The sequence below is a fragment of the Panthera uncia genome, unplaced genomic scaffold, assembly GCF_023721935.1.
Source record: "Panthera uncia isolate 11264 unplaced genomic scaffold, Puncia_PCG_1.0 HiC_scaffold_1971, whole genome shotgun sequence".
NCBI lineage: Eukaryota > Metazoa > Chordata > Mammalia > Carnivora > Felidae > Panthera > Panthera uncia.
Genome location: NW_026058659.1, coordinates 4,733 through 7,856, shown reverse-complemented (window position 1 = coordinate 7,856; position 3,124 = coordinate 4,733). Strand labels below are relative to the sequence as shown.

The window sequence follows — 3,124 nt, the reverse complement described above, 5'->3', positions numbered from 1 at the left end:
GTGTTGACTCACCCGGGCCGGCTCCCCTTTCCCTTCCACACCTGCCGTATTACTCAATCCCGTGTAATCCCAACGTCTCCGTCGCATCTCGTTCGATGCGATGGTTTTTAAAGGCTTCTAACAAGGACTGCGAAAGGAATTTTTTCTTTGCCTTTTGGAGGTGATCACTTGGGCACGGACCCTATGGAGAAAACCACGAATCAGGGGCTCGCTATGGAATCGGAGGGGGAGCCCCGCACAGAATGAAAACATGGGGCCCCTTTGTCGAAAACGATTGAGGGTTTAAAAATGGATAGAAGAGCCTTAAGGCACGACTCAAGATGCACACCTGTGAAGCTGGCCCTGCTGCTGATTTAAAACAAAAATTTTTTTTTAATGTTTATTTCTTTTTGAGAGAGAGAGAGAGAGAGAGAGACAGAGTGTGAGCGGGGGAAGGGGCAGAGAGAGAGAGAGAGAGAGAGAGGGAGGCACAGAGTCCGAAGCAGGCTCCGGGCTCCGGGCTCCGAGCCGGCAGCACAGAGCCCGACGCGGGCTCTGAGCCAGCCCGGCGCCCCGTCTGCCGCTGACTTATCACCCACCCGTGACGTGCGTGCTCACCTGTCTTGCCTTGTGCTTGTTTTCGCCTCTAGTCTGCCCTGGCATGGATATCCGGAACAACCTGACGAGGCTGCACGAACTGGCCAACTGCTCGGTCATTGAAGGTCATTTGCAGATACTGCTCATGTTCAAAACGAGGCCCGAGGACTTCCGAGACCTCAGTTTCCCCAAACTCGTCATGATCACTGATTACTTGCTGCTCTTCCGGGTGTACGGGCTGGAGAGCCTGAAGGACCTCTTCCCCAACCTCACGGTCATCCGGGGCTCGCGCCTCTTCTTCAACTACGCGCTGGTCATCTTCGAGATGGTGCACCTGAAGGAGCTTGGCCTCTACAGCTTGATGAACATTACCCGGGGCTCCGTCCGCATCGAGAAGAACAATGAGCTGTGCTACCTGGCCACCATCGACTGGTCACGCATCCTGGATTCGGTGGAGGATAATTACATTGTGTTGAACAAAGACGACAACGAGGAGTGTGGGGACATTTGTCCAGGCACCGCAAAGGGCAAGACCAACTGCCCTGCCACTGTCATCAACGGGCAGTTTGTGGAGCGATGTTGGACACACAGCCATTGCCAGAAAGGTATGCTGGGGTACGTGGGGCTCTCAGCTGTTTCTTCACTGTGCTTGTTAGCAGCTGCAGGCGTTTGCTGGACGAGGGGGTGGCCCCTTTTTTCTGCAGAGGCTCTGATATTAAATACTTCCGGCTTTGCAGGCTGCGTGGCCTCCCGTGACAGCTACTCAGCACTGCCATCGTAGCGGGAAGGCAGCCACGGGCAACCCAGAAAGAAATGGGCACGGCTATGTTTCAATAAAACTTTATTTACAAGCCAAGCTGTGGGCCAGCGTTTGCCAATTGCTGTGCTAGACCGTCGAATGTTCCTCTTGCTTGGGGGGGGGGTAGAGGTGGGCAAGTATGGACTTTACTGTAGAAAAAGAAAGTTTATTTCTTGAGTGACGAAAGAAGTAAGATTGCTCAGTGTAGACATTTGGCAAAAGAAATGGGTAGAGGAAGGAAGCGAAACAACAATCCTTATCCCACATTTAGTGGAGTACTTCCTTCTCGTGGTTCTGTTGTGCGTTTATTTTATTTACCTACCTTTCCCTGTCTCTGGGCATTTAGATCATTTCCGGTTATTCTAAAGAGAAGGATGAGCATTTTCGGGTCAAAGCTTTATTGAGCATTTTGTTTCTCTAGGCTTTGCTTTTCCAGAAGTGAAATTTCTGGGCCAAAGGTTCTTGATACTGATTGCCAAATGGCTTTCCGGAAATGTTGTACTGATGGGCGCTCCTCCTAGCATTGGCTGAGAGGGAGCACCTTGGCCAGCTTTGCATGTTGTTTGAAAAATCTTTCATAATTTACCGGAGGGAGGAGCCGATGTGTTGTCATTGTTTCTGTTTGCATTTCTTTGATTGCTATCGGGGTTGAACCTTCTGAAACATGTTTATTTATCATTTGGGTTTTCTCTTCCTGTTCATATCCTTTGTCCGTTTATCTTTTAGTACTTTAGTGGTTTTTGAAATACTAGTCTCCTTGCGGTTTTCTACACGAAGGCTGTTAACCCTTTGCCAACTGTGTCTTCAGACGCTTTTGTTCGGTGGTCAAGATGCTCTGGATGTCGGCTGCCAGAGAAGCTTAAAATGTTTGGGGAGTCCGGGGGCGCCTGGGTGGCTCAGTCAGTTGAGCGTCCGACTTCGGCTCAGGTCACGATCTCACGGTTCGTGAGTTCGAGCCCCGCGTCGCGCTTTGTGCTGATGGCTCAGAGCCTGGAGCCTGCTTCGGATTCTGTGTCTCCCTCTCTCTCTCTCTGCCCCTTCCCCGCTCACAGCTTTGTCTCTCTCTGTCTCTGAAAGCTGAATAAACCTTAAAAATATATATATTTAAAATGTTTGTGGAGTCCAGAGTTGGATGTTTGCATGCCTGTCCTGTTACTCTATGTTTAGAAAGTCCTTTTCCCCCCGTAAAATGAATGTGGTTTTTTCCCCCCAAATTTCCTATTTTAATTTTAATTATCAATAAAAAAAGCTCATCCTGGACATTTGGAATCTGTTTGTGTGCGTGATTCAAAGGGATGTTCCTCTCCCCGCAAATAACTTGTTGGGGTCTCAATGCCTTTTATTGATGAAATTTACTCCTTTGTCATGATTTGGGGTCTGTTTCTGGGTATCGGTAAACCAGTTCCTTGCGTTGGGGCTGCTACCATTCTAATCATTGTGGTTTTATAATGTTTTGATAACCAGGAAGGCAAGTTCCAAACACACCCCCGTTACTTTTTCTATTGTTTTGACTCTTTTGTACTTTGTGAAATTCCCTGGGAAGAATTAGCGAATGTGAGATCGAGGTGGGAGAAAGGGAGTGGATGCTTTATGGGTGGGTCGTATCATAAAAGATAGGGCACGGGGGGGGGGGGGAAGGGAGGGTCTTCTTGCCTGAGCCCAAAGGCTACTTGGGTGAGTCCTGAGTAGAATCCATGGGAGCCGTGGGGAGCGTAACAGAAGGTGAGGGCAGAGGCCACACCTCTTCTG

General features: G+C 49.4%; 1 protein-coding gene across 1 annotated transcript; it reads left to right on the top strand.

The window, feature by feature from the left end:
• The first annotated feature begins 598 nt into the window (after positions 1-598).
• LOC125917538 (insulin receptor-like) lies at positions 599-2,854 on the top strand. The gene has a single exon (XM_049623715.1). The coding sequence runs from the start codon at positions 641-643 to the stop codon at positions 1,355-1,357; it is 717 nt and encodes a 238-aa protein (XP_049479672.1). The 5' UTR covers positions 599-640; the 3' UTR covers positions 1,358-2,854.
• Positions 2,855-3,124: the final 270 nt, after the last annotated feature.